The sequence below is a fragment of the Osmerus eperlanus genome, chromosome 11, assembly GCF_963692335.1.
Source record: "Osmerus eperlanus chromosome 11, fOsmEpe2.1, whole genome shotgun sequence".
NCBI lineage: Eukaryota > Metazoa > Chordata > Actinopteri > Osmeriformes > Osmeridae > Osmerus > Osmerus eperlanus.
In genome coordinates, this window is record NC_085028.1 from 5,421,740 (window position 1) to 5,443,113 (window position 21,374).

The 21,374-nt window shown below is 45.4% G+C and overlaps 3 protein-coding genes across 7 annotated transcripts; 1 reads left to right on the plus strand and 2 right to left on the minus strand.

Moving 5' to 3' along the window:
- The first annotated feature begins 1,667 nt into the window (after positions 1-1,667).
- On the plus strand, positions 1,668-5,866 carry slc19a3a (solute carrier family 19 member 3a). The gene is made up of 6 exons (XM_062472813.1): positions 1,668-1,965; positions 3,114-3,966; positions 4,224-4,416; positions 4,523-4,664; positions 5,035-5,133; positions 5,188-5,866. The coding sequence occupies exons 1-6, from the start codon at positions 1,819-1,821 to the stop codon at positions 5,239-5,241; spliced, it is 1,488 nt and encodes a 495-aa protein (XP_062328797.1). The 5' UTR covers positions 1,668-1,818; the 3' UTR covers positions 5,242-5,866.
- Positions 5,324-17,599, minus strand: agfg1a (ArfGAP with FG repeats 1a). 5 transcript variants are annotated; one of them, XM_062472807.1, is made up of 13 exons: positions 17,223-17,598; positions 12,876-12,969; positions 11,943-12,058; positions 10,678-10,840; positions 10,383-10,539; positions 9,783-9,914; positions 9,096-9,167; positions 7,821-7,992; positions 7,423-7,505; positions 7,205-7,306; positions 6,485-6,637; positions 6,139-6,233; positions 5,324-6,042 (listed from the first exon to the last, which is right to left on the minus strand). In XM_062472807.1, exons 1-13 carry the CDS (start codon positions 17,387-17,389, stop codon positions 5,983-5,985), a joined length of 1,566 nt encoding a protein of 521 aa, XP_062328791.1. In that variant the 5' UTR covers positions 17,390-17,598; the 3' UTR covers positions 5,324-5,982. The 5 variants fall into 5 exon arrangements, with proteins under 5 accessions (XP_062328791.1, XP_062328793.1, XP_062328792.1 ...); XM_062472809.1 differs by lacking the exon at positions 6,485-6,637 and having other exon boundaries at positions 17,223-17,599; XM_062472808.1 differs by lacking the exon at positions 9,096-9,167 and having other exon boundaries at positions 17,223-17,596.
- A 317-nt stretch (positions 17,600-17,916) lies between these two features.
- On the minus strand, positions 17,917-20,064 carry mrpl44 (mitochondrial ribosomal protein L44). Its single transcript, XM_062472749.1, has 4 exons — positions 19,849-20,064; positions 18,600-19,068; positions 18,330-18,508; positions 17,917-18,235 (listed from the first exon to the last, which is right to left on the minus strand). Exons 1-4 carry the CDS (start codon positions 20,022-20,024, stop codon positions 18,061-18,063), a joined length of 999 nt encoding a protein of 332 aa, XP_062328733.1. The 5' UTR covers positions 20,025-20,064; the 3' UTR covers positions 17,917-18,060.
- Between the last annotated feature and the right edge of the window lie 1,310 nt (positions 20,065-21,374).

The window sequence follows — 21,374 nt, forward strand, 5'->3', positions numbered from 1 at the left end:
GGCTGCTCACATTAAAGAAATCCTTTCAGCTTTGGGGGAGCCTGAAGTTTGGAATTTTGCTGACTGACTTCCTCGGTAGGGGGTTTCTTTTCGACTATCATTCAAATGGGAATCACTGGATTGGGCATGTTAATCGTTGTTGTGATGATTGTGGTTTGTGCTTGGAAGAGTACTGCGTGTAGAGTTCTGTGCAGTAGGCTCTCTGAAGATGTGTACTGCGTGCTGTGTAGAACGCTGTGCAGTAGGCTCTCTGAAGATGTGTACTGCGTGCTGTGTAGAACGCTGTGCAGTAGGCTCTCTGAAGATGTGTACTGCATGCTGTGTAGAGTGCTGTGCAGTAGGCTCTCTGAAGATGTGTACTGCATGCTGTGTAGAGTGCTGTGCAGTAGGCTCTCTGAAGATGTGTACTGCATGTTGTGTAGAGTGCTGTGCAGTAGGCTCTCTGAAGATGTGTACTGTGTGCTGTGTAGAGTGCTGTGCAGTAGGCTTGGCCAGGTCTCCCTTGAAAAATAGTATATATTGTGAATAATGGGTCACATGACCCAAAGGTTCATAACAAACCATCGTTACATTTACCCAATTTTACCCAATACAAAAACAAATAAAAATAATTTTCTTTTTACCTTCGCAATGTGGGGGGTCTGAGACAGCCCAACGGTTAAAAGCTTCACTTTGTTTTTGTATGCGGTAAAGTTGTCGCAATACGACGGTGGGTCACAATGACTGATGGGTCAGAATGACCTGAAGATAACACAAGGGATAAAGGTTATTTTTTTGTTTTTTAATTAAAGGCTCTCGGAAGGCTGCCAGTAAGATTATGGTAGCCCAAATCAAGCCACAGACAAAATCAAGCAAGACTGAAGATTACTGCATTGCCCTGGGAATGATTGACAGATATGTAATCTCAAGTACCAAGTGACTACTTTGCCAATATAATAAAGATGGCCATTTTTCTCCTTCTATTTTCCAACTGATATACAATGCTCTATGCAATCTGAAGAGGTCTGTCCTTAACCACCGATCAGTCAACAATAATAAAGATTAAAATTACTTTATTACTTTTATAATGTTTGAAATGCTCTGAATTTAATGAATGGTGTTTGATCTATACCCTGCTATGTTGAGCTCATGAGAACATGACCTTTGGTTATGTCCAGGAGAGTCATTATGCTGTTTGCTTATGAAGTGCATAGCCATAAATTAGTTCTTTGTAAGGTCCGACTAGGAAATCCCTGTTACACTAGGGTAGATCAGAGGTCACAATATTACCAAAGTGTATAAAGCCATGCAACTTTGAACAAGGAAAATAGAAGGAGCGTCAAGGCCATTTCTAGGAGCCCTATCTAAAGAACTTAACAAAAGCTATTCACTTCATTGACTTGGTATTTTCACTTGGGTACTATCTAATACGTCGTCAAATCCTATAATCATGTATGCTGTGCTGAGTAGTAACAGATAATGTATTGTTGGATTGATAAGGTTTTGAAATGTTATGAAACTTGTGAAATGTAAGGCACTACAGCAGGCCCCAGATAAACGTTTGTTGTGTTGACGTTAAACGTCAAAAGGGGGGACTGTGGAAGAAATTGGGATTTCCTGTGAGTAGAAAGGTAAGGCCTGCTGAAGTGCCCTTTGAGCAGGTTGTTGATTGACAGACTGAGTTTACTACATACACTGACCCAACTGGATGTGGACAGTGTACTGGGACAGCACTGCCAGGAACGCTAACCAGTAGCACATGAGGGACTGGAGTTACCTGGACAGGTTCATATTCATGTCAACACCAGTGTGTTCCAGCAGTTACACTGTCTTACAAGGATGGAGGTTCTGCGGCGCTGGAAGGCAGGGTGGGGCTACCCCACCAGTCTGCTGTGTTGCTATGGGTTCTTTAGTACAGTGAAACCTATGGAGCCCTTTCTCATCCCCTACATGACAGGACCAGATAAGAACCTGACAGTGGCACAGGTATTGTTTTTTTGTTTTTTTTGTCCTGTCAAGTCTTTGCTAAATAGTCTAAAATGGTGTTGGAAGGTAAATAGGTGACTAGGTGTTGTCAGGTAAATAGAAGTCAGAAAGAAAATGTTTGAGTTGACTGGCGGCCATATACTTTTGAACAACTTTGCACTTATTACTCAGTAGTTGCATGAATTAGTGCATTTAATTTATAATTTTTTGGACAACTTTGTTGCACATGGAAACGCTGGATTAAACTAAAATGTACCTATTGTATTCTATAAAGTAAGTTTGGTATGGATTGCTTGCACAGGGAATTAGGGGGGAGTCTGTTGGCTGAGCGGTGAGGGAATCGGGCTAGTAATCCGAAGGTTGCCAGTTCGATTCCCGGTCATGCCAACTGACGTTGTGTCCTTGGGCAAGGCACTTCACCCTACTTGCCTCGGGGGAATGTCCCTGTACTTACTGTAAGTCGCTCTGGATAAGAGCGTCTGCTAAATGACTAAATGTAAATGTTTGTCGAAATGTATTGGAGACAGTCACGGCAGAATTAATATAAATCCACAGTAATATCAAATCCTGATCAAGGGTCCTCAAAAAATATCCCATTATTTGAGTTTGTTTAACCTTCAAACCAGTTTGGAGTGGGTATGGCTCAGTAGAAGAGCACTTGACTGCAGATGCAGAGGTTGTAGTTTCAAATCCCCCTGTAGTGTCTGCCACTTTGGTTCAAAGTGGCTGCTGTATGAATATATATTTATTCTTATTATTTGTAAGGTTCTGTGGGCATGGACCTAAAATGTATTGATAGTGTCAAATATTAGTAAGTTCAGTAAGAGGGGGAAGGGGCACATGCTGATTTATTAGGTGCAATAATTTGCAAATGGTTTTGAAAAACTGAGTTCACTGGAGTTGGAAACATTTCTGAAATCCCGGAACGTTCTGAAAGTGTGAATTATTTAATTAACAATGGAATTCATTCTTTTCTTTTGTGATATAATAAACAAGTGATAAATTATTAAATCAAATTAACTTACATTTATTCTTTGTAAGAATGACATATTCAATAACATACTTTTCTACATCAGAGTATTATGTATTTTTCTACCCTCTTTATCAGAAGTGTTGAAGTTAGGACTGGGTCTCTGGCTTCCCTACAGGTAAACAGCGAGATCTTCCCAGTGTGGACGTACTCATACCTGTCCGTGCTGGTCCCTGTGTTTCTGCTTACTGACTGGCTGCGCTACAAGCCCGTGGTGGTGTTCCAGTCCCTCAACCTCTTCATCACCACAGCCCTGCTGCTGTGGCTGCAGGGAGTGGCAGCCATGCAGGCCATGCAGTTCTTCTACGGGGTGGTGACAGCCTGCGAGGTGGCCTACTTCTCTTACATCTACAGCGTGGTGGATCTGACGAGGTACCGCAAGGCCACGTCTTACTGCCGCAGTGTCCAGCTGCTGGGCTACACCGTGGGCTCTGTGCTGGGCCAGCTTCTCCTCAGCTTCAACCTCATGACCTACAACAACATCCTGGTCTTGACTCTGGTGCTGACGTCCATCGCCCTGGTCACTTCCTGCTTCCTGCCAATGCCACAGAGAAGCATGTTCTTCCATCGTAGCCTCGGTGATGACAGGGAGAGGAAATCGTCCACAGGAATCGTGGCCGGGTCAGAAGGTGGTGCGCTGTCCAGCCCCTCAGCCCTCGATGAAAGAGGGCGGAGCAGTAAGGCACCAGCCAGGGCAAAGAGCAGCAGTGATGAGCCAGTGGAGGCAGGAGGCAGCGAGGAGAGGCCAGCTCTGCCAGGGGGCTGCCTGTCCATTCTGGCCCAGCTGTGGAGGGACTTCCTGGAGTGTTACTCCAGCAGGCAGCTGCTGTACTGGTCCGTGTGGTGGGCTCTGGCTACTTGCGGATACAACCAGACAGTCAACTACGTGCAGGTGCTATGGGAGCACGTGGAGCCTTCTCAGAACATCACAGTCTACAACGGAGCGGTGGAAGCCGTGTCCAATCTGTGCGGTGAGTGGCTGTCAGGACTGTCAAGGAACGCCAACTGGGGCAATCACACGGTGAGCTAGACACGGGGTGAGCTAGACACGGGGTGAGCTAGACACGGGGTGAGCTAGACACGGGGTGAGCTAGACACGGGGTGAGCTAGACACGGGGTGAGCTAGACACAGGGTGAGCTAGACACTGCTTTCATGTACAGTAGGTACTTCATATCCCATCATCCACCTCCCGACACTGTCGACTCAGATACCGCGTGTTCTCTCCAGGTGCAGCGACGGCCTACGGGATCGGCTTCACCCAGGTGAACTGGGCTCAGTGGGGGGAGCTGGCCCTGGGGATCTTCTCCGGCCTGGGAGCCGCGTCACTCTTCCTCATGACATACGCTGGCAACATTTGGGTCTGCTACGTCAGCTACATCCTCTTCAAGACCCTGTATATGCTGCTGATCACTATAGCCATGTAGGTTCTGGACATGGTGCTATTCACTACTTACCGTAGAGGACACGTTTCCTTTGACATAAACGTGAGTGAGCCACTTCATCTTAATTTTGCACCCCTCTCCAAGGTTCCAGATAGCCGCAGAACTATCAATGGAGAGATACGCACTGATATTTGGAGCAAACAACTTTGGGGCTCTGGTCCTTCAGACAGTAATCACATCCATAGTGGTGGACAGCAGGGGACTGGGTCTGAACATCGTCACACAGGTAATGACACTCTCTGCTCTTGGAAAAGCACTCACCTTTGGCACATTTCACCCGAAAATACATATTTTTCTTGAAAGCATGACCTTGTTTCTCTAGATATTTCATAGACCTTGCTGGGAGCAGTTTCATATAGGAACTATTTTCTTTCTACTTGAACTTGCACCAAAAGCCTTGAGTCATCTACCTCCATTAGATTCAAGAGAAGGCAGACAGCTATACGGCCAATGTCCAAAAAACTAGCAACTCACACCAAAACAATCTAGATGGATAAATAGCACTATGGGAAAGAGGGGAAAAAAAGATACTTTTGGGGTGAACTGTCCCTTTAAGCAATGGATCATCTTCAGTGTTTGTCCACTCTTTCTTGCAGTTCATCATTTATGGCTCCTACTTCTCCGCCATTGCCCTCCTGTTCTTGGTGAGGGGGGTGTACTGCCTGGTAACACAGCCACAACACAAGGACCCCCCTGCCTCGGAGCTCACCCCGAGTCCTCAGGCCTCGGAGCTCACCCCGTGTCCTCAGGCCTCGGAGCTCACCCCGAGGCCTGAGGACACGGAGCGGGTACACAGCTTCTGAACACATGCTTCCTGTGTACACACTGAGTACAACACATGCATTTATCAAATATTTCCAAGCCCAAAACTAGGTGATTTAGTAATTGTTTTGGTAAAATTCATTTTAATATATATATATTTACACATTAACTTAAATTTCTGTAACATCCAAGTAGTGGTCTTCAGTCTGGAGTTTGTGGTTCTTGCCCATGACAGCTGAGATTTGGGGGGCAGCTTTTCTTACAGAAATACTCCTCATGAATAAATGTTCTCTCCTCCTCAGTAGAGACACTCCTAACAATGCAACACTGCTTTTGGTTCTTTCCAGCAACTCACAGCAGACTGCAGCTTTCAAAGTAACACTTCTGCCTTAACAAACATGTTAAAGATACAAATACTGATATGCACAAAAAGCCAGTTTCTTTGAAGAAAAACGTATGTACAGGATTGCAGCATAATGAACGGGACATTTGCAATAACTTAGTATTAGCCAGTTTGAATATAGCTGGGCTCAGTTCACAGGTTGAGTGGAGGAAGAGGAGACCACCACGTCCAGTGTAGCACATTTACCTTCACCATACCGTCTGCGGTTCTGCTTCCACGTAACCGAATCACGTGTTGTTCCTTCCTGTTGTTGGTCTTGTTCTTCCTTCTCATAAAAAAATGTTCTTGGAAAGATTGTGTTTTTAAAGCTACTGGTGAAACAAAACAGTGTAGGAGGGGTGAGTGTGCTGTGTGCTCGTGGCCGTCCAGGGAGGAAGCGCTACAAGAAAGGATTGGTGGAAGAGCCTCCGGCAGGGTACTGGGCCGACGGCGCTCCGGCCTGATTGGACGGCAGAGAGATAACACATGAGGAAATACTGAAGTACCTGAGGGAAATACTCACACAAACCAATTACAACCAATCAGGTCTCCTCACCAGGAAGGGGTTGCTAGAGACCCCGGGTGCTGCCATGACCTGCCCGAAAGGTGTCACCATGGGCTTGGCCGGGCCGTAGCCTGAGAACCCTCCGCCTGGACGACCACAGGGAAACAAACGAAGGTGAGAGGGGGGCTGACAGACCTTCAGATAAAACACGTATCCAGACACACACCAGACCTGGGCCATATAAAGGATTTGACGAAGTAGCTTTTGAAAAACAATACTTCTAAAAGGACTATCCCTTAACATCGCTGACAGTGCAGGCAGACACACAGATGACGAGTACTTTGAAATGTGTCGAAGGAATTCCATGTGCCGTTTGGCCCATGCATGGCACACACACCGTTGGGCTGCTGGGGGTAGGCCTGGGCCTGGGGGAAGGGGGCCTGGCCAGGGTACGGCGGCTGGAAGTTCCCACTGAAGCTGGTGGGGAGGTTGAAGGCGGCAGCGTTCCCCAGTCCTGAGGGCATGCTCAGGGAGCCAGAGCCAAATGTGGCTGCAACACGGCAGCAGATGAGCAGGTTACAACATGCACACGACCAACATCACACACACACCACACCACTAGAAGAGCTCTCGATACAGTAAAAAGCAGTACCACGGCAGGCCACAGGAGGGCAGCGAGGAGCAGTGAGCTGGAGGGAGAGGAGGAGACATGCCCACGTGGACTGGTGGATAACCCTGTCCAGCCGGAGGAACCAGACACATCAGGCCCTCTTCCTTACACCCTCACAAACCTCCTAACCCCGGTCCAGTCTTCCACAAAGCCCATAATATCTCACATTCAGTAGTGAGCCAAGATGGCGCCGATGAAGGCTGCCTCGGTCGTTAGGTGCGCTCTTGTTTATGTACCCTTAGTATAGATAGTCCACATATTGAAATTTTAGGTCCCTATATGTTTATTGTATGCACCTTCCTGCCAAAGCAAATTCCTTGTCTGTGCAAACTTTCATGGCGAATAAATCCCATTCTGATTCAGATTCTGATTCACTCACTCCAAACGACCACACAGACTTAGGAGTGTATCGTGTATCGGAACGTGGATCAATGTTCAGTGCCCCACCTGCTGCCGCCACCGCCGCTGCCCGCCCATTGCTCTGGAAGGGGTTGGTGTGGGCTGCTCCCGGGACAACAGCAGCAGCAACAAAAGGGTTGGTTGAAGGACCTGGCAGGGATGGAGGGAGGAGGTCAGACTCAGTCATGAACAGAGGACCATGAAGTCCACCCTCACTGGGCTCGAACTCAGCTGCTGGCTGAAGACACATGGAGGACCGCACTCACCTCCGAAACCCTGGGGCATGCTGGGTAGGCAGCCCTGTTGTGCCTGGCTGGCGGAGGCTGCTGGTCCGCTGGGATACATCCCCCTGAGAGACGCCACGACACACAACGAGGATGAGAACCAAACAGAGATAATCAAACTGAATATTGACGCCATTACCAGACACTTGAACCTAACTCACTTACTGGTCGACCAATTAACAATTATATTCTTGGTTAGGGTTAGCCTTAGCCAATAGCCTTCTTTATATACATTTTATTTCATAACTATCTATACCCATCTAGAGAATAGGGGCAAAGGGGTGTAAAAATCGTAGTAAAAAAGTAGTATTTTCTAAATTGATTGATATCAATAGGAAGACTAGGATGTAGACCGACACAGGACAGGTGTGTTGTCTCACCCTTGTGAGCTGGTGTTGTACACGCTGGCTGGGGGGGCGGGCGGGCTGAAGACGGTGTCCAGCTCTGCCAGGGGAGCGTAGCGGTCTCCTCCCAGCCCCGCAGGCTGGCTCTGAGGGTGGCTCAATCCTGCCTGGCCGGGCCCCAGGCTCCCCCTGCTAGGCAGGCTGTTCCCTGGGGAGAGACGACACACCGGCTGGGATCTTCACTCATGGCTGGAGGGTAGGGGATATCCAGCATGCGGTACTCACACCTGATCCTGGGTCTCGATAGACACAACCCTGCCAGTCATGCATGTATGCTGCTGCTGGTTTATGACAGGAAATGTAACGTAAGTCCACAGTTCCGCAGGGGAGGGACAAATACAGTAAACGCTGAGTCGCAGCTTGTAGTTCCAGTATTTTCTGCTTGTCAAAAGTAGTGCAGCAATGGCAGAAAACTGCATGAGCGTCTAGCACATGGTGTTCCATCACAGCCTTGAAAGATGACTTTCCCATCATGGATGAAATACACTGCACTACGTTAATCCCTCCAGAGAAGACAGGTCTTGGATCTGAGCGTCCACACATGCTTTTTCCCTCACACCAGAAGCTGCAGAGCAACTCATCTTGAATCCTACAAAACATTGCCTGGCAGCAGAGTTACCTTGCTCCGTTTTGGCAGAGCTATCCAGGTCGACCAGAGCTGCATATTTATCAGCTGCGCCGCTCGTGCTCTCTACCGCCTCTGTGGGCGCTCCCGGGGAGTTAGCGAAGCATCCAGAGTCAGCGCTACAGGATTTGGGGAAGTGTTCGAAACTGGCCAAATTTGCATTAGCTATTCCCCCCGGTGTGCTACCTGCATGAGAGAGAGCGATTACAGAGCATGTCGCGAGAGGGCCTGCGAAGCGTGTGAGGGTCTGTGTGTCACTTTGGAGGACATGAAAGGAAAGCTGAGAACGGGGGCCTGGCACACGCTGCTGCAGTACAGCAGGGCCTTTCTCAAGAAGTCCCATCCTGGGCACATCAACTGACAGGAACTGTGTGTAGCAGAGCACTCTTACACTGGGACTTCAAATCGTCGTCCACTATAATTGCAGGTGGTCGCACCAAGATGGATAACCTTCACCAAAAGAGCACTTGTTTCTATTTGAGCAGCAGCAACGGAGCCGCATACATTCGTCGACAGGCCGAATGGAAGGACTGGGACGGACTCAAACTAGGACAGACACGCACGAGAGAGGTGCGAGGGGAGTAGGAGGAGAGCGGTTCAAACGAGAGCGAGAGAGAGACACTTACTGTGAGGGCCCCAGTATGGCAGAGAGGTGCCAAACTCCCCCACACTGCGGCTGGATGACAGTGAGGTGAACGCTGGCCGCCGAAACAGGACGAGAGCAATGAATGCAAGACAGGGCGGAGAAACAGAAGGACACGTAAACCAAAACAAAGGCACGACTGTCGCCCAAAGCAAACAGATGGAAAAAAAACTAACAAGATAACAGCAAGAAAATGGAGAGAGAGAGAGAGAGAGAGAGAGAAGTAGAAGCCAGGAAGATTGGGTGAGAGCAGGGATTATGGAAGCAGTGAGCTGGGTGTCGTCCTATTAAAATCAAGAAGGTCATGATGACATTGCAGTCTTCGACAACCTCCACCAGAGGGGCTAAAATAAAGAGATGAGCTTGATTGTGGCTGGGGCCTAGGGAGTCTAGTCTCTGCTTGTTAAGTATACAGTAGTGTGTGGGTGTGTGTGCGTGTGTGTGTGTGCATGCATGTGCAGCAAGGAACGGCAGTGCAGTTGAGTGCTACTGTAGGATGAAGCATATTGTGGGGCCATGGACCGGACTGGGGGGGGGGGGGGGGGGGGGGAGTTCAGCAGTCACAAACAGGAGAGAACAGACCGAAACAACTAAGAAATTATAACATGGATATGACACAATGGACGACAACAGGGCATGAAAGGTGGGTGAGGATGCGTGGGGGTTTTACCTGTTTGCGAGGGCTGGAACGGGGCTGGAGGTGCAGGGGGGAAAGCACCGGACGGACCGGCGCTTCTGAACACATCAAAGTTCGCAAAGTCTGCGTTTGCAAAGTCTGCATTTGCAGCTGTGCTGTGACTGGCTGGAGATCGGGGAGGAGGGTCAGACCAGACAATGAATGACGAGATGATGACGACACAGGTACGGAAACAGGGATGGCAAACTCAAATGAACACACCCAGATGTGGACTAAACCAAGCAGAATGATGACTCAGCAGACATGGCGGGAGGACATCCAGGTTCACCAGAGAGCGCCGCCTGTCTGGACAACCTTCTACCCTTCTCTGTGTGTGTGTGTGTGTGTGTGTGTCTGTGTGTGTGTCAGTATAGGCATAAGTGAGGCATTTATGTGAATAAACCCTCGGTGTGTCACCTAGTCCTACTGCCTCCCAATCCTTAAAGGCTCTTAAAGGACACATCACCACAGGAAGCAAACAGCTTTGCATTAGTGGCATTAGTTACTGCCCCCCCCCAACACACACACACACACACACAGTGAGAGGGCCTTTTCTAATGAGGATGTCTGTTCCGGAACCCTCTGATCACATACCTGGGTGGCTGTTGAAATGTGCAAAGTTGGCAAAGTTCGCTGGGCCTGGAGCTTTGGAGGGAGGGGCAGCAAAGATGTCTCCACCCAGGTCGCTCAGGAGGTCAAACTTCTTGTCCTGGAACTGCTGGTGGGCCTGGCTGCGGCTCACCACTGGAGACTGAGAGACACCAGGGTTACCTCACAGTACACACACACACACACACACACCTCGACAGCAGACAACAGGGTGCGTGTGTGTGTGTCTTGACTGGTTCTGTTTGTGCTGAGGTTCAAGGTGTGTGTGTGTGTGTATCACCTGAGTCGGTGTGTGCTTGTTAAGATGCAGGGTAGGGACGCCCTCGCCCAACAAGGTCTTGAGGGGCCGAACTTCAGGAGTGCTGCTGGTGCTGCTGTTGGACGAGCCTGAGATGGAGGCATGGACCGAGGCCACCACCTTGGCCTGGTCTGGAGGAACGTACCTGACAACCAAAACCGACAGCATAAAACCGCTTGCACTCTACAGAGGCTTGCTTTCAGGGCAGCCAGTAGGCTGTGGCTAACCTACATTGCATGCAATAACACAGTGGTATCCATGTAAATTGCTTGGCTCAAGGGCTTCCTGCATTAGCTGCTTTTAGGCAGGAGAAGTCAGGGGACACTATGGAAGTCTGAAGAGGTCTGTCCTTAAACCACTGACCAGTTAACAATAATTAAAGATAATGATTACTTTATTACGTTTATACTGTTTGAAATGTTCTGAATATAATAAACAATGTTTGATCTATACCTTGCTATATTCGGTTCATGAGCACATAACCCTTGGTTATGTCCAGTAGAGAAATATGCCTATATTCTTACATCTATTAATGATGTTTCTTGTATCATTGATAACAGCATAATGACAGTTTTTCTTATGCCTGCATAGCCATAAGTTAGTTCTTTGTAAGGTGTGACTATGAAAGGCCTGTGTCACTATAGTAAGTCAGATGTCACAATATTGCCAAAGTGTATGCAATATGTAGTAATATGTTGTGCAACTTTGAATGAGGAAAATAGAAGGAGCGACAATGCCATTTCTAGGAGCCCTCTCTTAAGACCTAAACAAAAGCTATCTAGCATACAGTGTCCTTTTTCTGTGCCTGCGAAGGCTATGCTAATAATCTTGTATCCTCCCATATTGTGATACCCTATACTCCCTTGATCTCCTGTATTCATTGTCCAGTCTATAGGGGAGTCAGGTGGCTGAGCGGTGAGGGAATCGGGCTAGTAATCCGAAGGTTTCCAGTTCGATTCCCGGCTGTGCAAACTGACGTTGTGTCCTTGGGCAAGGCACTTCACCCTACTTGCCTCGGGGGAATGTCCCTGTACTTACTGTAAGTCACTCTGGATAAGAGCGTCTGCTAAATGACTAAATGACTAAATGTCTTCTGTGAGACTCAACTTGTGAGTGCATCAGACACCTGCACCTTACATGTGTAATAAATACGTTGATTTTGTCTTGAACGTGTCTTAACTATTCCCTTCATTGACTTGGTACTTTCAGAGCAATTGGGTATTATCTACTACGTCTTCAAGTCCTACCATCTTTTCTTCTCGTATTTCTCTTGAAGGAACTCCTTGACCTTCTGAGGTTCTCTGAAGTCAGGAATCGAGGAGGTTCTGTTGTCGTATAGGCCGAGCCACATCTGTTTGCAGACCTACGAGGAAGGGGCATGAGGTCAATCCCATGAGCAAAAGGCAAACATGACACTTTAACACCCGGAGGTTAAGGGAACATTCCAGGGTTTCCTGGCACCGAATAAAATGGAGACATTCGGCTAAGTTATACAGATCCCAAACATTGACACTTGACTGCTTCTCAACACACATTATAAGACCTGAGGCCTTAATAACCAACAGGCACAACGCACGGATGCAGGGCAGGCATGCTTGAAAAGAAACCCCTGTGTCATTCTTTAGACATTTCTGTTGAAATAGAGTGAGACCAATATGGCAACAGATCCACTAGCAGGCTGCAACTGGACTGTGGAGAACCGGGCAGGTGAACAGACCGGAGGTTAATGATGATGCATGAATCCACCAAGGTCGTTGCATCGATGCTCCTACTACTGAGGGTGCTCTAATGCAGAGTCACATGCCATACAGAACATCTGACACGTGTGCTTTGCAATGAAGGCACGTTGAAAACAAAGGGCATGTTGTACTTGTATCACCCATGTTATTTAGCAGTGCCATATCACTCCCATTCAAAGCCCAACTAGGCAAATCAAGACTGAGTTTTCCAGAGCCAAATAAGTCTGAATATACAAATCTGGGGTGTTAGAACAGCCATGAGAGAGCTGCTCTGGGTTTGAGGCACATCATGGCATTCTCAGAACTCACACACAAATCCTCAAAAAAAATACTCTAAAGGATTACACTAATATCCCAAGAATGCCACCCAAAAGAAAAACGGTCAAACACTGTGTCCAGGATAACATTATGTGCTGCTGCTCTGTGGGTCACCATGCCTACCTCATTGCCATTTTTCTGTAGTAACTCAATTTCCTGTTGCGTGAAGGTTGTCATGGAGATAGACTTCACTCTGTGAGGTGGGTTAAGCCCTCGCCTGTGGGTAGGAGGAGAGGGGGGGTGGCAAAGAGGTCAGATTAGTTCAGAAAACATCCAAACTACTTATCTACTGCATCCTGGTACATCTGGGACCAAGACTGCACAGGGAGACAGCAGCGCTACAAAGAAAGAGTTAAATAACTGAATACTGTGAGACAAAGATGACCTACTCTTATATCAGTCAGGTGTCTGCGTGCTTTCATATGACCTCTGAGATGCATTAGCGATGTGAGAGACAGGCATCAGGAGAATCGCTTCCTGCTTCCACACACCCAAACCCCCGCCACCAAGTCAATATCGAAGCATTCCTAAAACACACACCTGGTCCAACTAGAAAAATCTCCTAGGTGATAAGAATGGTAGTCATAGATGCAGTGTAAGGCTAGTTCTTATTCTGGTGGCTAGATAGCTCCCAGGAGGCCAGGCAAGTCTTTGTGCTTCTGGTGTCTGCGGGAGGGGGTGTGTGTGCTGGGTGCTTAGGGCAGGTGAATGATAATTTTCCTAGAATGAAACTAGGTCAGATACAGGGAAAGAGTCCCAAGGCCCTCCAGGCATGCCCATGACGCCATCTCTTCCTTTATGCCCATGACGCCATCTCTTCCTTTGCAAAACATTTTGAAACGATTTCTTAAAAAAAGTGAATCCAATAAAAGACTTGGCTTGCAATATATGTTACAAGACATTCAGCTAATTACATAGGCCTAGATAAAGTAGGCCTATTGCTTTTGTACTTGCAAGTTATACCTAAAATAGACACGTCATCATTGTAACTATTGTAAAAAGAAGTGGCTGTTTTCCTAATAAGAAGAGCTGTCAAGGAGAGGACTAAACCTCCCAAGAGAATGTTAGAGATGTCAGTTAAAGAAAGAATGGGCCCCAGCTATGCCTTCCTGACTTATAGGTATATACAACACTTGAGGTCTGCTACCTGCCCTAAGTGGATAAAAGGCTTAAAGACAATAGACCTGCATTCAAAAGCTTGAAGGAAGGAAGGAATGAATGAAGGAAAGGCAAGACATTGCAGTGACTTGGAACACAGTAAAATTGGTTTGGTTTCAAATAACAGGTTCAGAATGACCTTTGACCTGGAGGTCGTTAGAGGTAGGGATAAATTGCCGGTCGTGACCAGGTGCCTGTGGAGACAGGATGCGAGAAATTCAACTCCTCACACATTCTTCAGCCTCTGGTTTCTCTCTAGAGATCTGTCATATATGTATTAGGAGTGCTAAAATCATATGCAAATGTATAATCTACGTGGAGACAGAAAATACTCAAGAGAAACCACAACACAAGCGTTTCAGAGCATGCTGTTTGCACCGTGCCTGCTGCTGCAGGCTGCACCATACCCCACACTAGTACTTCCTCTGCTGTTCTGGAACAACGTGAGAACTGAGCTGACCCCTACCACTTCCTGTTGCACATATCACATGCTGTTGATGCAATGTGGTGGAGCCTTGCCACTTCCTGACACTGCAATCACATCAGGCGTCCTGTCTACATGAAAATCCTCCATCAATCTTTCCTCACAACACAACATAGTCTGCTGTCAAACTACACAGCCTAATTTTCCACAAGTCAGGTTTTTTCTTGATCAGCAGAGAAAGTGACTTGAGTTCCTGGTATGTCTACAATACACACCATTGTCACTCAGCATTTGAGTCAAGAACACTGGTGCAGATTTACACTTTCTTATCACTATAATAGACCCCCTTCACATGCATAACAAATGCTAACTTTCTCAAGTCTTCTCGTCATATACTGTGTGTGGCTATGGGATGGGTCTGTTGAAATGGGAACATCTACAGTTGGGCCACCAGCAGTATTCTGATTCACACTGTTACATAGTCTGCTCTGCTGTATCACCCAGCATTAACAAAATGTCTGGAAACACATTACAATTACAATACACAAGTTAAGATTTTTAACTTACTTAACTAACTTACTTAACTAAGTCTTAGTTACCCTTGTAACCAAAACATTCCAGTTTAGAAAGAGACGTAGCACTAGCCAGGTAGCCAGGTAGCCAGAAACAAACTATTCTTGCATTCTCACTGAGTAATTGATTGATTGGCCAGCTGTCAAAATACAGTTTCAGTCAATTACTTATACTACCAAGGTAGCTCAGACATTTATTTTGACTAGTGCCAAACACTAGTCAAAAAACTGCCTGTTAGCAAGACATGTTCAATCATTTTCAGTAGCTAGCTGAATGTTTTCTTGATTACTGTGGGCATATTGGTACATGAGCTACTTGCCATATGGTAGACTGTATAATTTATCAAGCTAGCAACAGCTGAGCTAGTCTAGGAGGTAAACATGTAATTGGTTCCATAACATAACAGAAGCCAACTTACATTTCAAAAGGTTGCAGTGAACACTATATATCAGTCTTGAGACAGCTGGTACATATGTCGAAAACCTTTTCTTAAATGTCTGTTTTTGCTGTTAAAAAAGTGTTACAAACATAACATACAAGTGCTATCTCATGTATCACTATTTTTTCTGGGAATACAGCCACCCGTTTGTGCTGTTCCTTTTAGTGGAAACACAAAAAGCTGAGACACGTGCCAGTGGAAATGTGTAATCAGCATGGCCACAGACCAGCTCCACAACCTATTCCAGGTTATAACAATAAAGTCAGATATTCTGCTTTCTCTTGGCTTGAAAGACACACCCCTCATATTGAACATGAGTGTGAGACTATTTAGTAGGGGTGGGGGAAAAAATTGATTCACATTTGAATCGGGATTCAGTCTTCTAGCGATTCACATCTATTGACAAATGCTGAAAATTGTGAATCGATTTTTAATCGATTTGTGACCCCAAGAATCGAATGGTACCAACAGATTTTCACCACTACTATTTAGAGGAGCCTCTATGTCTGACTTTATAAAATAACTCAATTATCTCACATGACAAAGTTTAGACCACTGGGAAATTCACAGTGAAATCCCAGCAGAACAATTGTGACAGTGGAGATATAGGGAGGCTGAAATCAACCATTTGAAAAACATTACTTTCTCACACACAGTCTACTACACAGACAATGAAATTGTACTTCACACACAGAATGATTAACAGATGGATATGTACAACTATAAAGAAACAAAAGGTAGGATTCCGAATGACCACCCTAATAAGGTGACCTAATGAGGTGACCTGAGTCTAACTTGACACATGAACTCAATCAGAAATGACAACTGTTTCACTTTCTACTTGTAGAAAAACTGTCTGATCAGTAGAGAGTTGGACACTATGGAAACAAGCCCATCCTAGCCCAAAACGAAGACGTAGATGATGAACTGGGCCAGACTTAATATAAGTATAACAATGCAATACATAGTTAGACCAAATATCTGACCATATTTAATATTTTGCTGAAATAAGCCTACTGTTAAAGGTATGGCAAACCTGAGGGGAGAGCTGTGAGTTTGCATCTCATTTGCATGGGTTTTTCCAACTACATGCCAAGTGAGGTGGCACTATTCCTTGTACCATCATATTTCAGGACCTTGACTGGTGTTAACTGTCCATAGATGCTTGTAGATGCTTGATGGTTACAGCTTAATAAATCTGTAACACCAACCGTTAGAGCTAGCTTGCTGGTTATTAATGGGAATGTGGGGCATGGCTAGCAGCAATGGCGACATTATTCATTCTAGTTAGTTATGGGGGTTGGGGGACGTATTCAATAACTGACATTAGCGCTAACTACCTGATATCATTTACCTAGCAGGTACTATTAACATAGCGCTACTTTGAAATGCATTCAGCAGCGTGTGTCACTTAAATGAGCAAGTCGGATAGCTACAGTAATAGCAGGCTGACAGTGCGGTGGTTAGCTAGAACTGAAGTCGAGATAAATGCCGGGGTGAGCTAGCTAGAGCTAGCAGCTCACTGGCTGTCTTATAGATGTAGCAGGATGGCTAGTCGGTAAAGCTGCGCTAGATCTGATGATACCCCCCTACTGTACTCCCAACCCCCATCCACATACACCCAGACCCATCCCGTTCTGCAGAACAATACAATGTCAGCCCTAGTCTAACTAGCTAGCAGTAGCTTGCTGTCGTTCGTTAACTTGAAGCTAGCTGCCGCCCATACTAGTCCGCTACAGTACCCTAACATACTAGTGACTGCCATTCGAAATGGGGGCACATCAGGATAGCTAACGAGCTAGTGCTAACTACTGAGGCCTAATTGTAAAAGCTAGATAGCTAACGTTAAAGGTCACTCAATCATATTTGTACTCACAAGATGCCAGAGCAGGAGGTGCAAACGAAAGATCCTACTGTCATGTTGGCATAGGTAGGGCCGCGCTGATCACAGTCAAAGCACTTTCTGTTAGGGGACAAACTCGTCATTTCTCTCAGCATCTTCAGGTGTTTCTCCTCCTGCTTTCTTTTGGCACTCGCTGCCATGGTTGGTACTAGGTAGATGGGATGAAGACGACTGAAAGCAAAACCCGGGAAATAACGTGCTGTTAAAAAACCTCGTTACCGGGTTATCACCTGACTAAAATCGGAGAGTAGCTGGTTGTTAATGACAGAAGGGTCTGCCTCGAGTCTCCCCACGGCACGAACAAGGAGTTGACGCGCTGTAGTGGAGGATCACGCAACGCCCGCTCGTCCTCGTTTACATCATTGGAAATCTAGCGGCACCCAGCTGTTCAATACTCTCACTACATTCCACGTTAATTTGTATTTTATTTCACAATGACTAAACATCCAAACGGATGGGCGACCAAAATGTTTTTCAACCGATAATCACGTTATATGAACGTTGCAGCAATTATTATACATTTTTTCGTTAACTCACAACTGAAAACATGAGTAAGGAGCCCTAATTACCCATAAACATGACTATAACCTTCTTGAATGACATGTGGAATAAGTGGTAATAACCAAGACTGTTAGAAAAACATTACTTAAAACTGAATGCTCTGGAATACATATTTATTATGAATATTTGACTCACAGATCAAAAATATATTACACTGAAAACATTTAGCCAAATAGACAACACTGTAATTCAAATAGTCAGTTTTCTGAGGACTTTGTGATATCATTAAGCTACAAAACATTGAGTGCCTTTAGCTGCTGCTTATGGACTTGACAGCTGAAGCCTGAGATAGCTCGGGTGCAGAGAAGTCCCAGGGCCTCCGGTTCTCCGTGTAGCCGTACAGCTTCCGCAGGGCTACCCGGGCAGCCTCCTCCTCCGCACCAAAAACAGTCTCTCCAGGAGCCTCAGCCAGAAGCTTCTTATCACTGCGGATGAACACAAGTACATTAAATCACTCACACTGCTTTCCTACACACTGCATGAGGCATTGTGCTGTTGTGCAGTTGCCATGTGACATACCTGTATAATCCTACAAAGTACAGTGGGAGAACGGTACTGGCGCCAGCCGACCTGGTGAGACGTGGCTCTGGAAGGGGAACACTTCTCTTTGACAGCTCCTCAACCAGCAGGCCCATAGGGTTTACTACGGCCCACACCTCAAACAGGTCCTTCCCTACTAGCTGGGTGATCAGAAAGTCCTGAAAATTGAATGGATACAGCCATAACATGAATACAAATGGTATCGACAGCAATGCATGTCCTTTTATATTGATATTGTTTGGTTCTTACCCTGAGGAAAAGTCCAGCCCGCTCTGCCCCACTACTCTCCTGGAGTGCCCCAATCACAGCCATAAATGTTCTGTGCAGAACTTCATCCGGGACAGGAAACTTGGCACTCATGGCCAGGTCTTCAATAGCGAGGTTTCTTGCTACATGGCACACAACTGCATGGCTGGTTAAATGCCCCACCAAGGCAGAGACACCCTCTGTAGGCAAACAAGGAAAGCTTGCCCTGCACCACTCTTCCAAGAAGTCTTGGGTGAATTTCAAACCGTTGGTGTTTAACTGATTGTTATCGTTAAGGACAAGTGCAGTTGTCTCTGTGTCCATGCCTAATGAGTGTCTTCTCTCTTGCTCAGACTCAATGTAACAGGGGTTTATGAAAGCTGTCTTCAGGAGCTGAGGGGAAAAATTCTCATGGAGGCGGCTGCTGAACGCCTGGACCTCTGCATGGTAGTCCCAATTAGGCTGCTGAGAGCTAAACAACAGAAAACAATTTTTCGTGAGCAGTCACTCACCAGCACTGTTAACAGACATTTCATCAGACCTACCATCATGGCATTTAAGTAATTTTCCAAAGATAAATGCAATCTGCCTAGTTGACACAGAAAATCTGACATGTTATTTCTGTCACACAACTCTGTCATCCAACAAACACATATAATCCGGTTACCTCTCACACAAAGTCTGTGGTATGTTGTTAAGAGATATGTTAATAATTGTTGGGGTTTTGTATTAGACTTAAAAAATGCGATATGCCAATACATTTCCAACCTTAACTTAATTGATGCATTTTTATGTTCCTATGGCATTAGGTTAGCTGTAGGCTAGCATTATGCATTTTTATTGCGAAAATTCCGCACCAAACAACATTGAAATAATGTTGCCAAATGATACATTGACACTCACAAATGTTTAATGAACGGTATTAAAACAAATAAAAAAGCTAATGAAGACCCACTTAAAATTAAGTTATCGAGATGATCAGATAATTATGATACCTGATATTCTCCTGAGGACTGTTCTGCCCTGCGAAAGGGCAGCTAGCAATAGCTTAAATTGTTTGCTTTTAACATACATAACATTTATAACACCAATTGATACAAATTCTCAGCATAATTTGCGTTTTCTTGCGTTTTTCGTTCACACTGCACGGGTCAAAATGCCTAGATCTATGACTATAGTTACAGACAAGGACGAGTCTTGACAGCTACAGTACAGTAGTAGCTAGCTGTAGCTAGCTGACTTTGGCTTTTACCGTGGCTTAGGCAGTGGAGGACCATCAAGTTTTAATTTCCTTTCCATTAACAAGGTGTACGCTTTCATCCATCGTTTCTTTTCTCTGGTCTGAGTGAATAAGATATTTCTACAAACATTTCGGTAGTGAATACCAAATGTTAAAACACCACGATTTATAAGGTATCCTGTTGCCATGTTGGTTTGAGGAGGGTGAAAGAAAGCTAACCTCAATGAGAAATCTAATTTCCGGTAGATTTTTCCACGTTTTTCAAAATAAAGGTCAATTGACAAAATTGACTTATGTCGTCAACTGGGGTACGGGAGGTGTTTTATCACATCTACATTCAATAAGTAAATAGGAAAACTTCCCATTTACCTACAGTATATGAACCAATTTATTTGTTTGCACCTACACATTACACCTACAGGAGCTTTTATGACATCCCATTCTAAATGCATATACCAGTGGCGATTTTAGACCCTTCCTAGGGCCTAAATTTCATCTCAGCACCCTTAAAAATACAATTATTATTGTTTATTATCATTTGATGCTGGTAGTTCATGAAGAAAGGGACATCCTTAGTTTTTTAATTCATACAATATTTTGCATAATAATAAATAAATGTATTAATTGTTATCCAGTGAAATTAGGGATTTATTACAGGCATGCAAACTCCTCACCTTTAGGTGAGACTCACCTTTTTGAAACCAAAATGGGTAACATACGTGATTTTTGCAGATCTGATGAGAAAAAAGGTTGTGGTGTGTCGTGGCCGTGGCCAACACAGCATTTTACCTGTGCTTCCCAACTTTACAACTGGCTCTGGAACCAATTGTCACTCCTAATGCCTAAACCTCACAGCCAATCAGAGGCAGAGTGGGGAGAGGTTTACAGACCCATCTTACATCATGTAGTAGAAACAATTTTAATACGTTTAATACGACAATACGTTTAATACGACATTGTCCCTGTACTTACTGTAAGTCGCTCTGGATAAGAGCGTCTGCTAAATGACTAAATGTAAATGTAATACAATATAAAAAATTATGTCTATTGGATGTGTGTTAGCTTTACAGTAAGTGATGCTTTTGACTTTTGCTTCAAAGTAGAAGTAGTTCAACACAGGTAATCCCGTTTGTTTAATAGTTTTTTATGATGTATGCTATACAAAAAAACTCTTTATGGTTAAAAGAACATGACATTGTTTACAAGAGCACAGATTCTACATAGATCTAGCCTCTTAATTTTGCTCTCAAAGTGCACCAGATTCATGCGTTTAACTTTAAAATTTAATAAATGTTCTTCCGGGGGACCATGCCCCCGGACCACCCTATAGGGTCGGGGGTTCACCGTATCCTTCTCACCTTTTTTACCCTTGACTTGTTTGCATGCCTGTTATTAGCAAGGGGGTTCGGCACTTTTGCAAAGCACTGTATTCATGTCACATTCTCATTGGGGGCTGAGCACCCCTAAAGGTCTGATCCTAGAATCGCCCCTGGCATATGCAATAATATGCCAGGGACATGAAAAAAGCATGAAATCCT